General features: G+C 45.8%; 1 protein-coding gene across 1 annotated transcript in view; it reads right to left on the bottom strand.

The window, feature by feature from the left end:
• NDUFAF5 (NADH:ubiquinone oxidoreductase complex assembly factor 5) overlaps positions 1 to 24,548 on the bottom strand; it is a 534,186-nt gene that overhangs the window by 310,858 nt on the left and 198,780 nt on the right. Inside the window, exons 4-5 of the mRNA XM_069608340.1 lie at positions 17,759 to 17,806; positions 17,347 to 17,450 (exon numbers count right to left, since the gene is read on the bottom strand). Of these exons, the coding sequence (XP_069464441.1) occupies positions 17,347 to 17,450; positions 17,759 to 17,806 (152 nt within the window). The remainder of the gene's footprint in view (positions 1 to 17,346; positions 17,451 to 17,758; positions 17,807 to 24,548) is intronic.

The following is a 24,548-nucleotide window of genomic DNA, read 5'->3' as shown; positions in this document are numbered from 1 at the left end:
TATATAAATTAGGAGAAACAGGGCCCCATACGCTCAATATATACAAAACATAGGGAATCATTCCATACCCAGAGTGGTGTTAATAGCGCATTTCAAGAATTTAACCAAAATCTTTACCAAGAGGGGCCCCCGACATCAAGGGCTCATTTAGAGGAGGTGTTGGACAAGATGGAACTCCCAGAGCTGAGTCAGGAGGCGAGAGATAGCCTTGAGGCGCCTATCACCCTGGAAGATATACAAAGCACAATTGTTGCCTTGCCGACAGGGAAGACACCAGGATCAGATGGGCTACCAGTGAATTTTATAAAGAATACGCACACAAACTGGCCCCTCATTTGCTCAGTACCTTCAACGATTCTTACGAGGCAGGGGTCCTCCCACTCCGTCTGAGAGAATCCATTATTATACCACTTTTTAAACCCCATAAAGCCCAGACGGAGTGTAGTTCTTATAGGCCCCTCTCAATGTTTAACCTGTATAAGATACTGACGTCCATACTAGCAAATAGGATGAATAGAGTGATGTGATACACAACCTAGTGCAGCCAGATCAAATGGGCTATGTGCCAGGCCGAATTATGACTTGGAATCTGAGATTATTACATCATGTGATAAGACAGCACAGCATCCTGGCATACTCTGTGCACCATAGCCACACTAGACGCGGTCAAAGCGTTTGATTCAGTGAGATGGAACTGGCTCTATGCAACTCTGCGTAAGTGTGGTTTTGGATAGACATATATCAAGTGGATTCAGCTAGTGTACACCAGACCGTTTGCAAGGGTCAAAACGGGGAGGTGCGTTTTGAAAGCATGGGAATTAGAAAAAGGGACAAGACAAGGCTGTCCACTATCACCGCTGCTGTACGTTCTTGCCATGGAACCAATTGCTCAGTACCTCAGGGCGGAATACATGGAGGTAGGTATTGAAATAGATGGGGCCAGACATCTGCTATCCCTGTACACGACGACACGCTCTTATACATTCAGCACCCCGAAGATAATCTGGAGCTGCTACTAGAAGCCATGGCACTTTTTGTGAAATTGCTAGGAATTACAATCAGTACAGATGAATCATCCTTCTTTCCGATAGCAGGACTGCGCAAGATAGACCCAGGAGGACTGCCCATTCTTGCTTTACAATGGAAAGTGCTCACGTTTAGATATTTGGGGGTTAATGTATATCATGACCCAGCGGAAGAACACATAACATGCTGAGTGTTCTAGAGGGCATTAAGGGCTCCATGAAGTTCTGGGCTAAATTGCCCCTTTCGCTGATGGGGAGGGCAGTCTTTCTGAAAATGGTGGTACTGCCTAGACTGCTATACGTTTTTTGTAAATGTCCTGTTTTACATACCTAGACCTTTTTTCAAGACTCTGGATAGCATTTGTAGAGGTTTTCTGTGGCAAAATGGGCAGAATAGAATAGCGTTATCGTCGCTACACAGGCCGTATGAAGAAAGAAGGAGGCATTAGGGTCCTGCATTTTGTACTATATTATATAGCAGGACAGTTACAATTTGTAGTAGATTGGGTTGCAGACGACCCTACCCAGACACATTGATGTTGCAACCCACTGGGATGCATTATTACCTGAAGGAACTAGTGTGGTTTAGGAAGCCCTGAGGCGGCCAATGGTCGCACCTAGTGTCCCTAGGGGTGAAAATGTGGAACAGAGCTCTGACAGCGATGGGGCTCACAGACCCAATTTCAGCACAGATTCCTTTGGTCTCAGTAGTAGCATCTTCAAATCAGGTGACAATGGGAATATACACGTACTGAGAAGTCTGTAGGGTGGCCACAATAGGGGATTTACTGCAAGATAATGCTTTTATACTCTTCTTAGAGCTGGCAGGACATACAGGCATGCATACAGGCCAATATTTGCTACATAGTACTATCAAGAGAGAGATCACCCGTAGAGGGCCCACATACAGCAAATGAATGGAGAAACATTCGTTAGTGGACGTCCTATATGACATAGATGGGGGAGCACACCATATCGCGGATATATGACCTTCTTCTGTCTAACGGGCCTCCCTTCCCTTTGGTGGTAAAGGGCAAATGGGAAGAAGATCTAGGGGCAACATTCACAAACGCACAATGAGCGGAGATACTGGGATACCATAAGAAGTTGTCACTGAATGCGAGACTGCAGCTTATAAAACTTCTGGTAACACACAGGGCATATATGACGCCTCAGCGGATCTCAAGGTTTTACAGGAGCTGCGGCACAGGTATGCCCCAGGTGCAAAGCGACAGAAGCTGGGATGCTACATATGTTCTGGGCATGTCTGGTGAGGCTATACTGGCAGAAGGTGGCGAGTAGACTACATGGGGGGGGAGGTGTTAAAATTGGATGTGCTTTGCCTGGGAGTATGTCTGCTGGGCCGTTTTCCACGCCCCAAAGGCTTAAAACATGTTAATAAAATGAAGGATTTGGTGTGCATCCTAGCCAAACGTAGAATTGCTATGGCATGGAAATCTCCCAAAGGCACTAAAGTAGAGGAATGGTGGCGGGACTTGAAAAGGCGGGCGGTGACGGAAACTGTGGCATGGAAGAGGGCGGTTTGGGGCAACCATGAGGAGGCCTCTATAGGAATTATGGAATGGGAGGTCTTGCTACAAACCCTGTTCACTAAGGAAGCCACAGAGGCGGAGGAGGCGGATTAACCCTAACAAGGGTGTGAGGTGTTCCAAACTATTTAAGATGTAGCAAGTTGATAGCACAATTGTGCTTTAGGCAAGGTTGGGGTGGGAGTTGCTAGGGAGGGGTAGGAGAGGGGAAGGGGATGTTGGGGAAGAGTTTACGATAGGTTATAAAGCGACGTCTGTAGACACTGCATAAGACAGTGCTGTGAAATGTTTCTACTAACTGTCAGTAAAAATCAATAAAACTAGATTTTTAAAGTCTATAAAGTTTTTACGAATTCGGGAAGCCACTGCAGCCCGCAACCTTTATAACTGGGAGCTGGAAGAAGAAGCTCTATCCTCCTAAGAAGCAGAAGTTCCTTGCCGGTAACTGTAATCAGCTTTCAATTGTACTCGATTCGAGTTATGAGCGAGTGAGAATCAACCGCAGAAGTGGGAAGTCTTTTAATAATGGGAAAGTAGCACGCACTTACCTGAAATTCTTGCGTGTGATGAAAAGCCTTTTCATCACATGCAGAGTGGTAGTGCGTCCCTGATTAGAACGCAGAACGCTGCCGTTAGCCGAGGAAAAGTGAAACTGAATTCCTCGAAGAGCTGCAGGTATTGTTGAAGGGACCATGCGTATGAGACAATGTTTCCCTGTGCATTGGAGGCTGACCGAAAGGTGGGAATGAGTCTTTATTGGAAGTGGCAGCTCAATATTAATACGCGATCGCATGCGCACAATTGTGGTTTCCACTGTTGTTAGGGAGAAGTCTCTGTAAGGCTTATTTCCCAAACGTAGTGAGTCCCCCAGCAGTTTTGCTGGATTATTTTGGGGTTTATTTTTTTCTCTCCTGCTAAGAGTGAGATTCTTTTGCTCCCACTCTTAGACATGATTTGAGGTGTTCCTTTAACTTTCCATGTGTTTTATGGGCTATGGGGTCTTTTACTCCATAGGGTATCATGTGTTTTTTTGATGTGGGTTACACAGCACCCTCGGTGCCGTAACCCAGGGGTGTCGTAGCGACCCCCCAACATAGACTCCATACCCTGGGACTGACTACTGTCTCCCAAGGCCTGTAAAGTCACCATTGGCTTTGCTAATCCCAAATTATGAACAGAAACCAGTACAAACCATCATATTATGGACGTACTGGTCGGGGCAATTCGATTGCCCCGGGGTCTGTTGTTCGAGGGGGCACGTCTCCGTCCCCCCTGATCGAGTTTTGGCTGGTGGCAGTGGATACTACTTTTTATATTCGACCGTGAAAATATCTCTATGGGATTTTTCCATTGTTCGAGGCTACCAACTTTAATTATTTAATTCTTATAGCCTCGAACATACCGCCGGTTTATTTATTTAATATTAATTTGCCGGTAGGTATTTTTTGCCAGAACTCGATTCTAAAATGGCGTTTGTGTTCTCTTCTGTGACTCCAACCCAAGTCGAGCACTTTGTTCCACTTTTTGGCGGGCTTCTCCACAGTAGCCTCCAAAAGTGGTGCCACTCTGTCTGGGTACCACAGGGGGTGTGGGAGGGTGTTTAGGCACCCTGGACTGAGTTACCTTGGTAACTCAAGTCGCACTCTTGTGTGATTGGCCAAGTGGTGAGCCGGCCGGCTCACCACTTAGCATGTTTGATTGACAGCTAGGCTGAGTGAACGGGGATATGCTGCATAAAAGCAGGGCTTTGGGGACTGGAACTTCAGACGTCGCCACTGGACCTAAAGAATCCGAGGAGGGAGAAGCTGAGCCAACCTGCAACGACGACACCACCGGTGGAGCCCTGCTGAACCGTCTCACCACTTTTCCCAACGACAGAGGAGATCTCCGGCCCGGAGAGTCTTCTTCCTTCGATTGGTGGGGATAACCAGTCTACCTTCTTTTCGCCTTCCTGGAGCATCTCGTGGCCGCCTTGCCTGTGCCAAGCACCCCGGCAACCGGGATACCACGTTTTCACCACTACCGCGAACCGAAAGGGTAGTACCTTTGTACCGGAGAACTCCGCGGCTGGTTTCTTCCCTGGCAGTGCAACGACCTTCATCTTTCCTCCACGACAATATCTTCTCTTCCTCTGGACGACGCTGCGACTTGCACCCGCTGCCAGGAACAACTGCCCCCGCTGGAGGATCCTCTCCATTTAAGGTACCGCGTTCCGCCTGGCTTCCCTTGCAACCGATTGAACGGGGTGTATTAAATCCTCGTCTCTCGAACCTGGGTTAGCCTGGGACACCTTAGCTAACTTTTCTGAACTGAACTAAACCTTTTTTGAACTACCTCCACAAACTTCGAAGACTCTGTGTAACTGTCTGATCTTGGGCATCTTCCGCCTGGCTCCCTTGAAAGTGGGCCTGGCACCTAAACTTCCTTGCTCACCAGTAGACTGTGCCTTCCGAACTTGCTGTGGTTCTTTAAAAAGTGTTCTGTGTGTGTGCTTCCATAATTCTGCTTTTCCCTCCCTTTTTATTTAACTTATTGGAGTGCCATCGAACGTTAAGCGCTCACCTCTGTCTGGAAATAAGTGGTGTTAACTAAGACTTGTCCAACAAGTAATCAGGGATGTACATATGATAATAGTGATTTTGTTTTGAACTTATCTTACCAATTTAGTGCTAGTGTGTTTTATAAGTGTGTGTAAAATAAATAATTATATACTTTTACACCCAAGCTCTGGTCAGTGTTTGCTTGTGCTACTGTATTTCTGTACCTATTTTGTATGCTCTGGATACTGCCTAACTCTTTTTGAGGGAGGTCTGACTGCTCAGCCGCAGCTACCAAGTGAATCTGTGTGGTACAGACTGCTACCAAGTGGGTTTACTGCCAAACACCTGTAGTCTTAAATCTTTTGCAGTGGTCCCTAAGGGAATTGCACAGGTTTCTGCCTACCAACTGTGAACAATTACCTTGAAACACATCAAAGGTTTACATCAAAGGTTGAAGTAGCAGAAGAAAGACTTAGTAGAAGTCGAATATAGAACAAGCACAGACCAAGCCCATAGCGGGATCTATATGAAAGCCAAATCCCATGCACACAAGAACAGTACACTGGTAGTTTTGAAGTTGCTAAAATTGTTGATACCCAAAGGTCTACATCCAAAGCTGGGAGAGTGGCACAAGCACTTTGGGGTAACCACTGAAGATCAGGTGTACATAAAGCTGGGGAAGGGATCTGGGTACTTGTTCACCAAAGAGAAGCAGAATCTGTGGTAGCCACAAGACGGGCAAAGAGGCTGTCCTTTCTGAAGATATAGAAAGAAGAGTGCCTTGCCAGCCTGTGGAGGTAGAAGTTGTAGTAGAAGTAATACGACTGTGGTTGTCAATATTGGTGAAGTTAACTGTGGGGAAAAGAGAGCTGTTCTCACAGCCAGATTGTAGAGGGAAGTTGGTTGAGAGAAGAGTGAATCTCAAGCAAGAATATCCTGACTATTGTATAAAAGACACTGCTCCAGTGAAGTAGTTGTTGGCAAAGTGGAAGAAAAAGCTTTTGCAAATTCATCTGTTCTTTTGTGGAAGGAAGTTGTCCAAGAAACTCCATTGGTGCTGTTAATTATTTGGTGAACTATAAAGAAAGTGGTCTTTCATCAAACAAAGAAGAGTCTTTTTTGTTTCCGTGCAACTTTTCAAGACTTTTTGTTACTTTGGGAAATTGACTCTGGACATTCTTGGGGGAGCAAGAGCTGCCCAGGACCACAAAAAATCATCCAAGACACTGGGTGTTTGGTTACCTTTTATTTATATTATATGAATGTTAACGAGATTTATGGTGAGGGTTAGTTTTGTGAATACTAGGAGGTTTTCTCTTAGATCTTAGAATAGGTAGGGAATCTCCTGGTAGACTAGGTTTAGTTAGGATTGTTGTTATTATGTTGTACATAATAAATAGCACATCTTGAGAAAACTCAATACAGTCATGAGCCTCACGTTACTGACCCCTCACACTCTGTCCCAGGGAACTTTAGTTACACTAGGACCTCTCACCTATTCCCAGGAATTCATTCTGAGTGCTTCTACCCTTACTAATCTGTTAGGCATGGATTTCCTGGACAAAGTAGGCACTGTCCTCTTCTGCAAGGAGGGACACAAGGCGCTTTAGATCCTCAACAACCCAGAGCAGTTCTACCTTCAGCTGCCCACACACTCATCCGACATGCAAATGTTTCAGTATACCTGCCCCTCCCTTCTGGCCCCCCTTTCAGATGAGGACTCTCAGCATTTTAAGAAGGGCCCCTCACATTTATGGCCCACTGAATCAAATGAAGCCAGTCTAATTAAATCAGCTCAACCTTTGCAATTACGAGTTAAACCTGGTTCAGGATTCTGCATTACCAAAGGAAACCCGAGGCCGTAAAGGGTCTTATACCTGTCATCAACTCCGGCAAGGCATCATTGTTCACACTGACTCGACCTATGCCCTGTCAATGCCATTGTAGGACCAGTGGCTCCAGTAATTCCAAACCCAGCAATTGTACTTTCCTCTATTCCAGTGGAAACCACCCACTATTACATAATTGATCTCTGCTCGGTTTTCTTCAGCGTACCCTTGCACTCAGACTATCAGAACTCATTTTCTTTCTACTTCAAAGGCTTAACCTTTACTTGGACACGAATGACCCAGTCTTTCCCAAATGCTACACCAAGGACATTTTCCGACATTGCCTCTCCTGGGTTGTCAGTCCTGTTCCAGTACGTGGATGATTTGTTAGTGTGCTCCACTTCAAGGGTGATCTGCTTCATAGACACCATACACCTATTAGCTGATCTGGCACACAACAGCCACAAGGCCTCTTAAGACAAGTTACAGTTTTGCAAGGAAGAAGTGAAGAAATCTGGGGCACATTCCTAAAGCAGGACACAAGTTGCTTGATTCTGAAAGAGTAAAAGCTATTGCAGGCCTGCCACCCCCATCTACACCACAGACACTAAGGACAGTTCTTGAAATCTGTGGCTACTGCAGAATTTGGGGGGTAAATTATGCACTTTTAGTCAAGCCCTTGCAAGAAGCACTACAGGGGGACGCCCCTGAGTTAATAAACTGGACCCCCAGGCATCAACAGACATCTCAAAAAGGTTAAGCAGGGCCTCTGTTCTGCACCAGCCCTCAGAATGCCAACATATGAGCGCTCATTTATCCTCTACTGCAGTGAAAGGAGCGGGTTTGCCACAGGAGTGCTTTTGCAGGGCCATGATAAAAAAATTAGGAATTGGCTTATTACCGCCTTAGACCCTTTTGCAGCCACCATCCAAGCATGTTTTAGGGCGGTTGCTGCATCTGTGTTGTTGGCTCAACAAAAAAAAAAGCAGGATTATTGTTTTGGATTCAGACCTTACTGTTAAGACGGCCTCATTCAGTGCATGCTTTGCTAAGTCACAGCTGCGCGCAACACATGTCAGTGGCTAAGAAACTAAAAACTAAGATACAAAGAGGTTTTCTTCAACAGTGAAAATGTTAAAGTGGAAAGAGCATCTGACTTCAATCTTGCTTCACTTGTTCCACTGTGTAATGATTACCTTGGTGATCATGTTTGTGTTGTTGTCTTGTTTTTGTAAATACTGGGGTTACTCTTCATTCTGATATTACTGACCAACCTGTTCCCTATATATCCCTTTTTGAAGATGGCTTAGTTGAAAGAATGGTCACAGACTCAGTGTTGGTCACGGCGTATGTTGTTGTATGGTGGGATGACATCATAACATTTTTCCTGTGTTAGTGGCATGCCCCATTGTTCCCCCATCTTCCACACAAGTGTCAGAACTGATAGCTTTTACCAGCGCATGCATCAGGGAAACGGGCAAGACAGTCAATATTTACACTGACAGCCGGAACAGCTTTGGTGTGTGCCATGATGTTGGGATGATCTAGGGAGAAAGAGGGAAGCTTCCATCATTAAGTGGCTGCCTTTCTAGATGCCTTGTTATTACCACTTAAAATTGCTGTTATCCACCATACAGCCCATCAGGCACACACTGCATGGGAGGCTCAAGGGAACGGGCCGCTGATCAGGTCGCCTAATCAGCAGCACAAAATAACGTCACAACTATTTGCGAAAATACTTTTGTATTGGTCTCCCAGTCCTCACCAATGTCTACTGAATCTCCTCAAGACCAGTTGCACACATTACAGTCTTCCCACCACCCTGAATAACCTGCAGCTTGGGAAAATGTGGGTTGTGTCAAAGATGGGCATGGTATCTGGTATTCGCAAAATGGATAGCCTCTAGCCCCATCCTTCGCTTAAGAATACTTTATCAGGCTCACACGATCACCTGCTCATACATGAGTGGATGCCATGAAAGTAAACCTCAAGAGTACATGGTACGCACTAGGGTTGCATGCTAAAGCTAGACGATTTGTTCAACAATGTCACATATGTCAACTACACAATATAGGGAAGCCAGTGAATGTAAAAACAGGCACTCATTCTCCCGCTCATCCTCCGATTTAGGAAATTCAAATGGATTACGTACATACGACTCCTGTTGCAAAGTACAAAAACATAATAGTCCACGTTGACATGTTTTCTGCTTGTGTTGAGGGTTTCCTGTCTCTGAGCGACGATGTCATTACTATCGGTAAGCGACTACTGAGGGACATTTACTCCTGTTGGGTGTGCCTGCCATTCTTAGTTCAGACAGAGGCAAACATGTTTGCTATAATTTAATGAAGTCCATGTGTGAAGCATTGGGTATAGACCAGAAGCTTCATGTTCCTTACTTGCATCAGAATTTGGAAAAAACAAAGAGAAAGAATACAGACCCGAAAAACAAGCCATCCAAAATGTGTGCACGACAAATTTAAATTAGGTGAATGCGCTGCCCCTGACGCATGCCCAGCTAATTTGCAGGTCTCAGTCTCTTTGAATTTTGATGGGAAGACCCATGCCTCTCCCGCTGCCGCTCCACCTCGAGTTAATAAACTGCTGTTAGTATTGACAAAGTTGTGTTGAATTATTGCAAACATTTGGCTACTATTTTGCATTCTCTGCATTCACAGATCGGGGAAGCCCGCCCAGCAATTAAGCAGGTCCTATTGCATGATACCCAGGAGGGGAGACACAGTCTTCACCTGCAACTTCACCACAGATGGTTTGCTGAAACCTGCAGGCAGGGGACCCTCCAAGGGGACATTGACCACGAATACGGCCGTCAAGGTGTTGGGGCGGAAAGACTTGGCTCCACACCTCTCATGTCAAGAAGGCAATTGAACCACTTGCAGAGGCAGATCCTGCTGTAAAGACTTAATCTCCCCTTCTGGCTCAGCATTTGGGACCTCTGGCACCGTCACATCCTGCACTTAAAGGACAAGACCTGACCCTCTCAGACCAAGGTATAATCTCAACCCCAGATAAATGTATAGTGTTTATCCTAATTGCCCCGTTGTGTGGCATCTGAATCACAGATTGGCAAGACTTTGCGACTGTGTAGTGCAATCAGGTTGGCCTCGTAATTTGGCTAGAACGCTTAGACACTCTCACATGAAAAGGAGGTCCCAATTCCACAAATGCACTGTCATAAACTGTCAAGAAGATTGTAATATTAGTGCCTGGGTAGCTCATCTCCCTGGATGGTGGATAAGGTTATTGGGTCTTGGCAAAGTTCACAAAAGGTACACAGACACCTCCCAGGCTAACTGATAAGCTTTTATTATCATTACAGCTTTTATTACAGCCTTACCACTGGGCGAGTCAGAAGCACCAGGCAGCCCGTCTGCCTGTGTGTCCTATATCCGGGGATAAGGCACGCAGGTGTCATTCTCATTTTCTTGACATTTCACACTTACATTGGTGTGAGCTTCCCACATGTAATGACTATTGTATAAGGGGGACCAAAGCCTTTCGTCCACTCTCCATGTATGCATTCAGTGATCCTTCCAGATATCCGGCCTGCTATCCCGTGGCAAGAAATCCTTCAATAGGCACACAGAGAGTAGGCACCCCAACCCTAAGAAACCTGTGTAGGGAAGAAATTCTTGGTAAGTTTACACTGACATGGTGAGGGCTTTGAAGAAGTTGCTCACAGGCCTCTGGCTTTGGCGATAGAATCTGTAAATAGTGCAATCAGCTGCCCACTAGCAATTTAGAAGCGGTGCCTTACTTTGGAAAATGAACACCTACGACATACGTTTTTATGTTCACTGGCTTCCAAGTCACCTCCGACTTACAAGTGTAAGGCATAGAAATAGCCATTTCCACCCGATGGCAGACTCCTTTTATTTACTTGGACATTCTGACTGACTCCTTATTTTCATATTAGAGGCAGGGACACTCCTCTTGGAGTTACAGAAAGATAGGTTTTCTCCTCATTTGTGGTTAAATAAAAGTATTTGCCAAACACCATGCCACCATTGTGTCAGACTTGTACTCTGCACCCTTACAGTTTACAGTAAAAATTCATCAGTGGACTGTTCCCAATGCCCACCAGTATTCACAATGTTACTCCCCTCAAAGGCTCACACCCTGATTGTCGCTGTTACATATCCCAGCCGCTCCATGCCGCAAGACAAGGAGCTGAAAGGTGCCATTCTGTCAGTCTTCCTTCCTCCGAACCATTCTTCATAACTCCGGTCTGCCGAGCATTCCCATCAAAACCTTTTCCGTTCCAACGCCTTGATTCTCTCAATTTGGAGCATGGTGAGGCGAAGGCTCTAAGTTCAGAAGTCTGTCCTCAAGAGCACTTTGCGTTGAAAAGCTACTCTTATCTGTATTCCACTCTAGTTCCTCAGGAGCTGCTAACTCTGGTTAGAAGTCTATAGATGCTCCGTCATCAGTGAGATGCTCCAGCAAGGAGCAATGCAGAGAAACAATCATTCCGCGACATGGCTAGCTCAGCCCCAGAAAAAACTTAAAACGGAATTGTGACACATCTGTGGATGTCATCCCTTCCCCCCCTAAGGGGAGACCTTTTCCATGGGGCCAGAGCGGTGCGTACACAGTACAATAGTCCCCCTGGGGGTGGTACACAGGAGAATCACATGGAAGTCCAGGAAGAAGGGATGCTGCCAAAGGCAAACCCGAGCGTTGCCCAAACCGGAGAGCTGCAACAGGGAGCGGAGCCGCTGACAGAAGGGCGACAAGTAGCAAAGACAAGCCTTTGAGAGCTACCAGAGCCTTGCAAGAGTGCCCTGTTCCACGGCAGCCGCGATTAAAGAGAAAAGGTACATGGGCATACTGTGAGAAACCTGAGGGTATCCTCACTCCTACTCTCCCTGGATCCTCTTGTCAGGTGGACAGGGAAAGGCTATTGCTTTTGGATCCTGACTCTGGGGGTGGAGAAGCGAGGGAGGATCACCTGGGTGGAGGGTCCTTCGGGATTGGGAAGAAGAGAAGATTTAAGGGTGAGACAGGCACGACATGGTATCCCCCTTTCCCATATGAGAACCAACCTAACCCTCCTCTGGCCTTTGTGGGCTATTGTAAAACAGCTCCCCTAATTTTTCCTCATTCAACATACTGCAGTACTGGGATTAGGAAGAGGTGACTAGGAGTAGCGAACACTAGTCAGTCATTTCACCACTCTAGTACTGGGACGAGGAAGATGCCTGCAGAGCATTCTAAAGGTCAGGCATGTCCCAATTTCTACTTTAATTGCAGTCAGGAAATTCCAATTGGGAACTTACACCTGCAACCTGTCAAGTGGTTGCAGGTGTATAAGAAGGGCGGAAAACAACATCACTCCGACCAGCAGGGAGTCCTGTGTGTGAGGAGGCAGCCATGGTGGGTCCTGCAGCGCAGCCAGGATGCCGGCAGACAATCCCGATGAACTGTGGAGCCCAGGAGCAGGCAGGCCGTGAGGAAACCACAGGTGTGGTAGCCTCTATGGTCGGAGAGACACAGCAGGAGCTGCGTGGGGACAAAATCTAAGCAGGAAGCCACCAGCATATGCGGAAGGGAAGCAGAGATGCCAGCGAGCACAGAAGAGCATTCAAAGTGCGAGCGGTGCTCACGGTTAATGGAAAGCCAGCAGGCGAAGCGGAAACCGAACAGCGCAGCTGCCCGGAGCGAATGTCGGAGACCAGTGAGTGAAGGGAGAAAGTCACTCGAACTGGGGTGCTTCTGGGGGCTGTGGGGAAGCAAGGCAAAGGCTAATCGAACAAAACAGCATACGAATAATGAAACAAGCCCAGAGCCGCGAGTTGGGTGAAAAATAAGCAGCAAAGCAGATGATTGCAACATATTGAATACCATACTGAATGAAAGCATAATGGGCAAAATTATGAACAAAATACAAATAAATATGAAGTGCAAGTATTAGCGGTTTGAAAGCAAAGTAAGAGGCAAGAAGATATTGCTGGTTTGAAAGCAAAGTAAGATACAAGAGAGCCAGAGAGGAAGATTGCAAGAGAGCATGGCTGCAAGGTGATAAGTCATATCACCACTAAGTGAATTTTATGCATGAATACATTGTGGCAAAGCCAAGGGGCTGACAAGGAGAAGCCAAGTGAGGGTGATAACTTTGGATAAAGCTTAAAGGCTGACAAGGAGAAACCGAGTGAGTGTGAACATTCACACAGTGTAACGCTCACCTGATTCCCAAGGAGGCGCAGGTCTGGCTTCGAGTGCTGATGCTTCTTCAATGGTGAAGCGCAGGACTCTGAAGATGGACAGGAAGGGCCCCTCTACTCTGGCTTCTCCGGCTCGCAGGAATATTCCCCTGTGCGTGAAAAGGGAGTATTACCTACTGACTGAGTTATGCTCAAGCCTCCCACTCTCTTCCAACCCTCCACGATACCCTTCCACGATTCCCTGTGAAGTCTCACCTTAGGGTCAGGAAGGATGAGCTCTCCATCCTGCTTCTGATGCAGGGGCCGTTGAAACCCAGTTACTTCACTGGATTGAGGATTATGGGAGTTCAGGTAAGCTTGACTATTCAGGTAAGGCTCTGTAAAAGTTCTGTTGCAAGTTCAAAAGTCCAAGCTTAATAATAATGTTCATTACCTTTTTCCCCTTACGGGCCGGGGTTCGGAATGCCGGAGATATGGCGCGACCCGAAGTGAGACGTGCAGTTCCAGTAAATGACAGGTAAGTTCTGGATGAGCGCTCGGGTAATGTCTTTGCATTCGCTCATTCAATGTCTTTGTCTTTTTTCCCCATAGGGGCCGGGGTCCGGATGCCTGGAAGCGGCAAGACCCGAAATGAAATGGGAATGACCCAACAGGTAAGACTTAGAAGGAAACTGAGCTTTTCCTATTCCCTTCCTTCTCTCACCTTGTTCTTGTCTTTCTCTCTAGGTTCTGGGAAGTGGCTGTGGATCCGGATGATCGCTGCTGAAGATGGTGGCGTCCAGGAAAGGTGAGTGAAATGCAGCGCTGCAGCGATCGTAGCGAAATGCTTTTAAAATGATGTCTTCCTTTTCAGGATCGTCGGTGTGATTCCTCTGTGGTGCTGATTTAGCAGGTAAGGTCTTTTGCCTCCCTTTGCAGGTGACCCAGGATACTGACAGGCGTGGCTGAGGTCCAGATGCAGGAGCTGACACGGTGAGCGTCCAGCTGCGAGGAGCAGAACAACGCGAAGCGTGAGTTGCTGATCGGGTGTGGTTTAAATAGCTTTGGAAGAAGTTCCAAGTGTGTATCCTTCCTCCGATCAGGTATGTATCCTTCCCCGACCACACCCGGGTGGAAAGTAATCCCACAGGTAAAGTAGTTCCATTCAGGCCTCAAGAGGGCCTGGATGTGGCAGCATGGTCTGCATCAGGTAAGTGCACATTAAAACACTTGAACACATGTCTAGCTTTATGAGCCTGGCGCCTAAGGCGCCAGGACAGGGGTCCAACATGAGCCTGGCGCCTAAGGCGCCAGGACTGCGTCCAAAGGGCCCCAGCTTGGGCCCGCTGGCACTCCCCTGGGGGAAATGATGCCTGCCTCTGGGGTTGCTGGGTCGGACCTGGCTCCTTGGAGGTAGGCATCATGACACACAGTGGCAGATACAGAAGAACCTGTGTGGGCCAAACAGCCTAAGGTTCCTGATTGCGTGACCTGTGAAGGATGGACTGCGTGGTCTGACAACTGCGCCTAGCCAGGGAACCCTCCATTGTGAAAACCCAACCCAAGATCTTATTAAAGCAAACAAAGGAGTACGCTGATTGAGTTGCTAAGCTTATCCTGAAGGAGTGTTAAATTGATTTGGAGTTGCTTTTGAACATTGAAAGACTGAGACCAAGGATACATTGGCAAGTGAATTCTTGGGTAAGGGAATCCTGAGATTTGATTAACTTTAATGCTGTCTTGAGGACGGAGCCCTTAAGACCCTTTTCTTTGGAACTGTGTTGCCTTGAACTTGGGGAAGAGAACACCAAGGGTTGGTGGAACTGTTTTGAACTTAGGAACAGTAATCCTGAGACTTTTGTGGAACTTTCCTAAACTTGGGGAATGGAAGATGAAAAGTAGGCTAGGAGCTGGAAGAAAATCAGAACTTTGTTTTGATCACCATTTTCTTTGTTGCTAACATCCTTACACATGATTTAGCTTCAGTTGTGAGGGCAAGGATTGGACACAGAAAGACTTTTAAGTTGAACTTTCTGACTCAGACTTTCCTTAGTTTTGTTCAGGTAGGAAATCTCACCTTAGCATAGGGCAAGTTAGGCCTTCAACGATCCTGACATTTTTAATTTTAAATCTGTCGTCTGTGTCTTACTTCATGATGCCTTAACAATACCAAGAGCGTGGGAGGTCTGGGGAAGCCTGGGGAGGGGAGTGGGAAGCACTTGATAAGTCGGGGACACTAAAAGCAGCATACGAGTCGAGGACACGCAGCCCCATGAGATACAGAAAAGGAGAGGGTCTGGGACCCTAAATATAAATCTACGAAAGAGAAAGAGAACCACTGGCTTAGCAGGAGAGCGAACCAAGCCGTGGTAGCCACATATTGCAGGTCTGGGACCTGCACCCATATAAGAAACCAATTCCGAAAGGCACAAGAGTGTATGGGACCCTGAAGAATATGGAGACATTGCAAAGGGGCAGACGTAGTTGGCAGGGTAGTACACCAAGTCGTGATGTTATCGCACTGAGAGTCTGGGGCCTGCACCTATATAAAAAAAAAAGACTGAAAAGGCACAAAAGGGCCCTGGACCCTGAAGAATATTGAGACATTTGAAAGGATCAGGCGTACTTGGCATGAGAGTAAACCAAGTCATGCTATTGCCACACTGCTAGTCTGGGACCCATACTCATATGAAACCACAAGAGGGTCTGGGACCCTAAGGTGCACTGAAATATTTGAAAGGGAGACATACTTGGCAGGAGAGTAAACCAAGTCATGCGGGCTCATTAGGACTTTGGAGGCAGCCATGGTGCTATTAGCACCATGGCTGCCTCCAAAGTCGTGTCCAGGTTTTCAGAACGGGGACTTACCGGGTCATTCCAACCTTGGAGGACCCGGTAAGTCCCCATTCTGAAAACCATTCCCCATTCCCATTTGAGCCCCCAAAGGGCTCAAATGGGAATGGGGAAGGAGCTAATAACGGGCCCGCAAATAGTGGGCCCGTTATTAGCTCCCTGGTCCCTTAGCGGCCCCCGCTAAGGGCGGGTGGTTGTACCAGCCGGCCTTAGTGGGACCCGCTAAGGGACCTCAGAATGCGGCAGAAAGGGGTTAACGCCACCCGCATCCTTACCGGTGCCGTTAACCCCTTACTGCCGGCCTCGTAATGAGGCCCATGGTGTTGCTGCATTGCGAGTCCTGGACCCACACACATATGAGGATCAAATAAGAGGGTCTGGGACCCTACGAGAAACCGAGACTGTCCAGAAGGAAGTGTGTGTTTGCCAAGAGAATAAATCCACGTTTTATGGTGCAGCTTTACGAGTCTGGGACTCGCATCCATATGAAGGTCTAAGAGTAACCAGTTAGAAGCCAGGGGAAAGGAGTCAAACCCTGGTTACTAAGACATTGGGCCTCATTACGAGGTAGCCATGGTGCTATTAGCACCATGGCTACCCCCTTACCGCATAACGGGTCCGGGTTCTCGGAATGGGTACTTACCGGGTCATTCCAACCTTGGAGGACCCAGTAAGTCCCCATTCTGAGAACCATTCCCCATTCGAGCCCCCATAGGGCTCAATGGGAATGGGGAAGTAGCTAATAACGGTACCACAATTTGCGGTACCGTTATTAGCTCTGAAGTCCCTTAACGGGTCCCGTCCTAAACACCTGGTCAGACAAGGCGTTAAGGAAGGGACCCGCTAAGGGACCTCGGAATATGGAGGTAAAGGATTACCGGCACCCTTACCGGTGCCGGTAATCCCTTACCTCCTACCTCGTAATGAGGCCCATTGATTGTTAAGAAGCTGAACATTTGTTTTTCCTTTGAACACTTGAGACTTGGAAGTGGCAGGAGCTGTCACTACTAGTTTACTTTGGATTTTGGAGTCCTTGCATGTTAGTCATTAGTTAATATTGTTAGTGTCAGAAGTATGCTTGTGGGACACAACAGTGGCAGAGTATTTTTATTAGGACATTCTGACAGTTTTCCTGGAGGCAGGAAAACCCCTCTTAGTTAGGGATAGAAAAGGCCTTTCTCCACCCCTTTTACTTTTATGAATACAAGTTTATAAAAAAAACAATGCCACACTTGTGTCCGAGCCTCAATCCTGCTCCCTACCAAAATGCAGAGCTTGTCTGCAAAAACTGGTCAAGAAGTTGGGTAGAAGGGACGGAAAGAGAATTTTTTCATAAAAATGAACTTAAAGGAAACTATTTTGATATCAAAGGATAGGCCACATACCTTAAATTGCTAACAACAAGATCAAACGTTTCTTCTTTAAAAGGAATGAACTCTTCATCAGCTATCACACAAGATGTTGGGATTTCAGTTTCCAGAACATGTTCCTATATTAAAAGAAAAACAAAAAGTTTAAACTTCATATGAACATGTTTGGAAATCTGCTTTTATTCAAACTTGCATTTTTTTTGTTTTTAAACTCTTCGCTTTCTTTTTTATGGGATAATTGCATCCATGGCCTCCCACTTCCAGGACTTCTTCTAGTTAATTATCCTCAGCCCCCCACGTATGTTTGGGGCACTTTCGAAATTGCATTATGAAATCCAATTCTGTAATCGGGGTTCTTTTCGTAAAAACACATTTGTAAAACCGTTATACAAAAGAAATCCAACACAAAAAATACTGAGTAACATACCAGTGCATTTTCTGAAATGTCTGTGGCAAATAATTTTCCAACTGTTTCCTGGTGTCAAAAAAAAGAAAATAGCAGTTCAAAACCGTTATTACTTCTGCAGCTCCAAAATAAATGTAAGGCATGGAAAACACATTACAGTAGATACAAATGAGTTGCTGTGCTAATGCAACCTGCCCTTCTACTCTCTCTAAACCCCACAGATAGTATAAGGAATGCGTACCAGGTATGGCGAATTCCAAGTAAACACACAGGGAGGGACTGCAGCGTCCCACCTGATTATATCAGTTCTCTGTGACCTGACAAATGGAGTAGCAACAGATGCCGCCACCTTTCATTACCATATTAGGAAATCCCTCAAATGGTAAATGTATGCAAAACAATGACACACAAGTGATAATGACATTCGGCTTCAAAGATAGAAATGAATTCAAAGTCAGTAAATACATAGGCACATAAATCACCAATGCCACTTTATGTGGATACATCCAGAAAGAATGGAATCAAACATGGATCTTTTTTTTTTTTTCAACAAAACTTTTCATAAAGCATTTTAACAAATGAACACAACAGACATCGCATTGTAAATATTAGCAATATCAGTCCGCAAACACCACATCAAATCATTCCCCCAGAAGCAAAGGCTGGTAAGTGCTCCTAGTCCAGCAGGCCTCATGCCCTGGGTCTGCTGAAAACCAAACAGAGTCACTCAGTCCTGTAACCAGCGTGTGAATGGAGGCCTTCGGGTAAGGGCAGGGTATTTTGTAGCAAAGTCCATCAAAGTAGCCCAAGTATTTCTGAAAGGGCCTAAGTTCCCAGAACAAATTGCTGTGATTTTTTTGGCTGCCACCACTTCCCAGCATTTATACCACCAAAATGAGCTTAGCGGACCCTCTGTACTTTTCCAAACTCGGGCCAGTGCAATTTTTGCGGCTAGGGGCAGGTGTGTGCACAATCGTGACATGTGTCCGGAAACGGGGAACGCCCCTCCCCTCATTTCACTCAAGAGAATGACCCCCGGATCCCAGGGGATGGATAGACACGTGATTTCTTTGATGTGACCTACCACTTCCCTCCAATACTTCTCTGCTCTAGGGCAGGACCAGAGGAGATGGAACAGAGAACCTTTTTCAGAACAGCCTCTCCAGCAGTTGAGTTTGTTAAGTTGAGCCGGTGTTGTATAATATCTATAGCAAATCTTGTAGCTGCTTTCTTTGTTCGTGACACACTGAGTGCTTTTATTTTTATTTTTATTTTTTTATTTGTATTTGGTTTATTTAAACCTTAACAAAACATGACATCAATAAAAAATCTTAAAACAAACAAGATAAAATCATTTCATCACATTTACACTTCTAATTACATCCTTGAACATTTCCTTCAGAACATACTTTGCAAAAGATTTTTTTTTTAATATCCAAACAAAAGTCCCCTTTCGGTAGTCTCGAACAACATAATATATTGTAGTCTAGTCGCGGACTCACTACGGGCTACATTTCACACAAAAATAACCGTCTATGTTGCAAGTTCAGACTTCTTTGTAATTACGAGTACCAGCTTTCTATGGACAGAATCTGTCGTCAATTGGTCAGAAATGGGCCTAATTTAGTGCATTTTACAGACAATCATTAAAAAATCAACCACTTTACACTTCAGAGCAATATTGGTACCATGCATCATTTCAAACCACAAGCGCTCCCTGGAAACGTTTGTAGTATCGTACACAAATTCAGAAAAAAAACACATCTTTCGCTTAACATGGGGCAAACTAATAACAAATGTACCAATGCTTCCACCACTTCAGGCTGTTCACAGAATCTGCATGATTTCTTATTCTCAATGTTTAATTTTCTTATATGGCTAATTTCATATATCACGTATTTAAAACATTGAACCTGAATCGCATCACACTATTACGAAATTACCTTGACGGATATTTTGTCAGATTAGATTCAAGTATAGGAAACCACTTCCACACAGAGACAACTTGATTATATAGTTTCGAATTCATGATCGCAGCGTTATTAGCTGCCCAATCAAATGCCTTTATCAATATTTTAATTTTAGCTGGTTTCTCTAATAGACACTGCTTTGAAGCTCCAATCTTTACCAAAGTTTTTTCTACATCAGATTGTAAGTCAGTCATATATTTCACAGTATCACCTTCCCTTAATATGTTGTACAGTGAATTCGACGCTGCCAGAATACATTTTCTATACAACATAACTCTTTAACATTCCACTATACTTTCAAGCGAACCCAGGCCGAATTCGTACCTTATCATTTCTACTGGAATGCATTTTGGTATGAAGTACAATACTTTTTTCCACATAAGTGCTTCCAGTCTTTTTAAATACGGAATCATTTTTACCAGGTAAAATTCTAAACCATAGGTTAGCCTTGGGATAACCTTAAGCAGGTAAAAGTCTCTGCATCCTGACATAGTCAATTTCCCAAATTTCATTTCAAGTGCCTTCAACTGATTGCCCGCCACTTTTGCTTTGGATTCCAGAATTTTTTTTGAAAAATGTAGTGTCATACTGCTAGCAAAGGAATACCCTAGATATTTAAAAGCTTTCTGAAGCCTTATCTTGGTCCCTTCAACCACCCATACTGGATTTGGGTTTGCTTTGTTATTTTGACCCAAATTGATAATAACTTTTTGTGGGATTGATTGCATTTGCGCCGGAAACATAAAGATTAAATAAAATGGCCGCCAGGGCACAGCCTTGCTTTAGGCCATTCATCACTTTAATTTCCCTGGACATCAGCCCTTCGTTGTTAAGCCTCACCTTTAAAATTGTATTTGAATAAAGGTGAATAATCATCGCTAACAACCCTCTGTCAATTTTCAATGTATCGAGCCTTTGCCATAATGTTGGTCTGTCGACCATATCAAATGCTGCGGATAAGTCCATGGAAGCAGCGTAAAGAGGCTCAAAGTTAGATTTCTTACCTTGGCTTAGCAAAATAGATACAAAAAGACCACCCGCATCAGTCCCCAATCCTTTTCGAAACCCGAATTGCCTCACATCTAGGATTTCATTCTCCTCCATCCATAGCAACAGATTTTCCAATATTATCAGGCAAAGATCTTGGCCTCTATATTAATTATTGATATTGGTCTATAGTTATTAGGGCAAAGACGATTGCCTTTTTTAAATATAAGTATCACATAAGAGACTTTCCAGGAATCAGGCATTATTTGAGACTGGAGTACATCGCTGAAGTATCCCGGCCCATAACTCGGCACTCTGCTTCAATATAGAGCATGTCAGGTTATTAGGTCCCGGAGTGGCAGAGGTTTTTAGCTTTTGGATCATTGCTCTTATTTTTACCACTGAAACGTCAAGAGACCATTTATATTCTTTGTATTCAACTGCTAGTGTGGCATTGGTGGACAGGGCATATAAATTCTCAAAAAAATGGCACCATACTGATTCCCCAATCGGATTAGTGATTAACTGCACCTGCGATGCTTCAGTGCTATTGATAAGAGACCAATCATTTCTAGAGTTGGTCTCCTTCATAGCACCAAGCACAGCTTCTGCGTCTTTCTGTTCGAGATTGGCTCAGTGCTGAATCATCCAATTTTTATAAGCCTGGCGACATGTTCTCACTACTTTTTTATACTCATTTGTTGGTAAATCAAGTTTCTTTATAACACGTAATTGCTTGTGCAGCAAAGCTCTCTGTTCTTTAACCTCTAAATCAAAAACATGCTTATGAGTCTTTTTTTTATAAACTGCAATATTACTTGCATTCTGAAATGGATCCAACCTGGAGGCTAGTAGGTCATCGAATGCTGCTATCGAGCATGTTACTTTTTTTTGTTCTAACGATTTTTTTTCATAGTCGTGCCGCATCATGTTGTTAAATTTGATAGACTTCAGGGTATTCCATTTGACCCTGGTTTCCTTCACATTTACAATTATGGGTCCCCAATTCACATTATCATTGTAGACTTTCTTCTCTAGAACCAAATCAATTGATATCATAGCGTGGTCACTTACGTCCACAGGTTGGACACGCATCATTTCAGAATCTTTAACCAGCTTATCACTTACAAATATATAATCTATAATTGTCGACCCACCTCGTGCAGACCATGTACATTTGTCGTTGAACATCTCCATTCCCCTGGCTCTTATAAAATTGCGCCAAAAAGCACCTCTGTACCACTTGCTACCCTTTTTTGAGCCACTCACGCCCTTATCTATTAAACACCAATCTATCTCTGTGTTTGATAAATTACAATCAGCATTCAAATCGCCAGCAATTATAATATGACCGCCAGCTGAGGAGGCTAACCAGTCCTCAATCAAAACATCTAATTCATCTAACAAATTCGTCAGTTTTTGATCACCATACGCAGCATTGTTCCAATAAACATTGATGACCATTAAACCCACTCTTCCTTTTTGTGTAATTAGAAAAAATGTAACAATTTGACATGAGGTGTACAGGTGTTTTTCCAATAGTTTTTCAATTGTGTTAGAATTTCGAAAAGCCAATGCCAGGCCACCCTTGGGACGTCCTCTAGGCCCACAAGTACCAGGAAGACATAGCACCACATATCCTTCCCAAAACAGCGGCCCACAGGCCCAAGATTCCTGTACTAAAACAAAATCAAAGTTTTCTAATTTCTTACACACTTTTTTATTCAGAGCGAGATGAGTGTGCCCCCTGGAATTCCACGAGATCAGCCTGAAGTAGCCGCCTACACTAAAGGGGCTTACCCAAGTTTTTGAGTTGCTCTATAGAGTGCTTTTACGTAACCTGGACCAAATTTTCCCCCATTCCATGGCATCTATCTCACGTCCGAGATCCCTCTCCCATTCCACCACGTATCTCTCCTTTGTGGCAGAGTCGATCCTATCTAGGAGTTTGTAGAGTGAGGACACCTTCCCCCTGGATGTCGGGACTGTAAGAGTGAGCTCCTTCACCACCCTATTTTTTTTTTTTTTTAAATGTATTTTATTTTATAACGACCACACAGTGCAACAGAACATAAATAGAACACATCAAGCCACAACAAAGGCCAGACAACAAATATGAAAAAGAAAAGAAAGAAAAAACAGAACAGAATTAACTTAACAATCCCCTTTCCTCCCCCCTATGAGCCTGTAGGGTGTCCACCATCATTGTCCGTTCCGTGTGGTGGGGTTCCGTCGCTCCCAGATCCAGCCGAGGTCAACCCCGTACTAAACAGTTCAGCCAATAGCACCTTCCATGCCGTGAGGGAGCTCACCTCTTCCTCCCCTCCCGCCCTGCTGGCCTCCCACCATGCTGTCGTCTCGGCGGCAGCCCATTTCTGGAGGTCACGCCACCATACCTCCACCCGTGGCCTCTGACAATTCTTCCATCCCATGGCTATTCTGCGTTTGGCAAGTGTATAAGCCAAATCTTAAGCTTCTCCACGTGCCGAAGCTTGCGCGCCCTGGGGCACCCTCCAAGCAAACAGGCCCAGGCCGAATCTATCTTAAGTACAATGCCCCTCCCTGCCAGCTTCTGCGCCACTTCGCTCCAGTAGGTTGCAATCACAGGGCAGGCCCAGAACATGTGAATCATATCAGCGTTCTCTGTGTTGCACTTGGGACACGCCTGGCGCCCAGCGTCTCGAAATCTGGAAATTCTCAGGGGGGTCATGTATGCCCTATGCGTGATATATAGTTGTATCTGTTTAAACCTGGCATTCCTCGATACTTTTTTGTGGTACCCCAGGGCGCGCTCCCACTGCCCATCCGCCATCGGGGCCCCCATCTCTGTTTCCCATTCCAACCTCAGGTACCCCAAATCCTTCCCAACCTTTGCCATCAGCATCTCGTACAGCCTGGAGACCTCATGCCCGCCCTCGGATGCGTCATACATAATCTCCAGCGTCGCATCCGGCTCGTCAGCCAATACGGTCTCGGGCCAAGTGCTCCGGACCTCCCTGACCACTCTGTGGAACGTCATGTATTGCCCCGCATGCAGCCCCGCCCCCGCCTCTAGATCTGCGAACTCCGCCAAGGCCCCATCCTGCCAAATGTCCCCCAAAGTGACCAGCCCCGCTGACTCCCAGTATGTTCGCAGGATGGCCCTAAGCTGTCCGTCTTCCCCTGCCAAGGCCACCAGCGGCAGCTGCGGCATGCACGGCAGGGGGTCCCCCATCATCCGGCAGGCTCTTCGCCACATGTTCCTGCCCAACGCTAGCATCTTAGGACGCCCCCTCATCCATGTGCTGGATACCCAAATAATCTCTCGCAGGTAGAAGGGGGAGCAGTCCTTTCCCAACAGTCTATGTTCCGGGGTTTCTTCGTCCGAAAGCCACTTGGCCACGTACTGCAGCTGCGCTGCCACGTAGTAGGCCTCAAAGTTCGGCAGCCTCACGCCGCCTTTCTCATAAGCCTTCTGCAATTTCCACAATGCGACCCTGTTACGCGTGCCCTGCCATAAGAAATCTCTACATACCCTATGTAGTCTAGCAAAAAACCCCTTGGGTATCATGTATGGAATGTTATTGAAATAATGCAGCAGCCTAGGTAGCACGACCATCTTAAGCATAGCACCCCGGCCCATCATCGCTAAGGGTAGTTTCTCCCAAAACCTCATGCACTTCTCGATCCTCCCCACTGCCAATTCAGTATTGTGCCTGTGTTCCTCCCCGGTCGTGTGATATACGTCTATGCCAAGGTACCGAAAGGTGCTTGTCGCCCATGGGATTCGCAATACTGGCAACCTCTCAGCCGGTATCCCCACATAGCCGCCCAGCGGGAACAGGGTGGATTTCCGAGGGTTGACCGCTATACCA

Source organism: Ambystoma mexicanum, chromosome 4q (genome assembly GCF_040938575.1).
Source record: "Ambystoma mexicanum isolate Mex_15411 chromosome 4q, UKY_AmexF1_1, whole genome shotgun sequence".
Taxonomy (NCBI): domain Eukaryota; kingdom Metazoa; phylum Chordata; class Amphibia; order Caudata; family Ambystomatidae; genus Ambystoma; species Ambystoma mexicanum.
Note: the sequence above shows the minus strand (reverse complement) of the source record. Positions and strands in the feature narration are given on the sequence as shown.